The sequence below is a fragment of the Aplysia californica genome, unplaced genomic scaffold, assembly GCF_000002075.1.
Source record: "Aplysia californica isolate F4 #8 unplaced genomic scaffold, AplCal3.0 scaffold00021, whole genome shotgun sequence".
Classification (NCBI taxonomy): domain Eukaryota; kingdom Metazoa; phylum Mollusca; class Gastropoda; order Aplysiida; family Aplysiidae; genus Aplysia; species Aplysia californica.
In genome coordinates this window covers 1,222,893-1,224,341 of record NW_004797291.1, presented here as the reverse complement: position 1 = coordinate 1,224,341, position 1,449 = coordinate 1,222,893, and the positions used below count along the sequence as shown (strand labels likewise).

Here is a 1,449-nt window from a genome sequence, read left to right as displayed (position 1 = left end):
AATAAAAATAAAAATAAATGAATATTAAAAAATAAATAAATTAATTAAAAATAAAATAAATAAAAGCAAACAAACAGACAAACGAGAACAAACGCCCCTAACAACACACACGTCAGTCGCGATTGACCAACCTGAGCGATAAGGAGAAAGTCGTCCGGGTTACACTGGACAGCCACCTGTCTTGTGGTCACCGCTGTGCTCTCACTGAACCGGGAGGAGGAAGGCGCCAGGGAGGGCTTGACCCGGCCCGTGATGGTCACTACGTGGTTGGAGTACACGCGACCCTCAGCGTTGCTGCTGCCACGGTACAGCGCCCAGAACTAGTGGAGTGTGGGGGAGGGGGAGGGGCAGAGAGATGGTGGTGATGGTGGTGGTGGTGGTGAGGATGATGGTGGTGGTGGGTGTTAAGATGGGGGTGGTGGTGAGGATGATGATGATGGTGGGGGTGGTTATGGTGGTGTGATGGTGGTTGTGGTGAGGATGATGAAGATGGTGGTGATGATGGTGGTGGTGAAGGTGGTGGTGGGTGTTGTAATGGTGGTGGTGGTGAGGATAATGATGATGGTGGTGGTGGTGGTATTGGTGATGGTGGTGGTGATGGTGGTGGTGGGGGTTGTAGTGATGGTGGTAGTGGTGGGGATGATGATGGAGATGGTGATATGTGGTGGTGATGGTGGTGGTGGTGGTGAGGATGGTGGTGGTGGTGGTGGTGGTGGTGGTGGTGAGGATGAAGATGGTGGTGGTGGTAATGATGGTGGTGGTGGGTGTTGTGATGGTAGTGGTGGTAATGGTGGTGAGGATGGTGGTAGTGATGGTGGTGGTGGTGAGGATGATGATGATGATGGGGTTGATTCTGGTGGTGGTGATGGTGGTGGTGGTGGTTTTTGTCAGGGTGGTGGTGGTGAGGATGATGAAAATTATGGTGATAATGGTGGTGGTGATGGTGGTGGTGGGTGTTATGATGGTAGTGAGGATGGTGGTGGTGGTGGTGGTCGTGGTGAGGATGAAGATGGTGGTGATGATGGTGGTGGTTGTTGTGATGATGGTGGTGATGGTAGTGGTGGGGGGTGTAGTGATTGTGGTTGTGGTGGGGATGATGATGGTGATGGTGATATGTGGTGGTGATGATGGTGGTGGTGGTGGTGTGGTGAAGGTAGCATTGATGATGATGATGGAGGCAGTGATGGTAGTGGTGGTGATGATGATGGTGGTGGAGGGTGTTGTGGTGATGATGGTGGTGAGGGTGATGATGGCGTTGATGGTGGTGAAGATGGTGATGGGTGTTGTGATGGTGATGGTGGCGGTGAGGATGATGATGATGGTGGTGGTGGTGATGGTGGTGGTGGTTGTGGTGATGATGGTGGTGGTGGTGGTGGTATTGATGATGGTGGTGGTGATGGTGGTGGTTGTGGTGGTGATTATGGTGAGGGTGATGATGATGGTGGTGGT

At 52.0% G+C, this 1,449-nt stretch overlaps 1 protein-coding gene across 1 annotated transcript in view; it reads right to left on the bottom strand.

Annotated features, from left to right (window-relative positions):
* Window positions 1–131: 131 nt before the first annotated feature.
* Window positions 132–1,449, bottom strand: part of LOC101852748 (probable G-protein coupled receptor CG31760) — a gene marked incomplete at its 3' end in the record, with an annotated part of 95,017 nt that continues 93,699 nt past the window's right edge. The window contains 1 exon segment of the mRNA XM_013087539.2: window positions 132–320. Within this exon segment, the coding sequence (XP_012942993.1) occupies window positions 132–320 (189 nt within the window).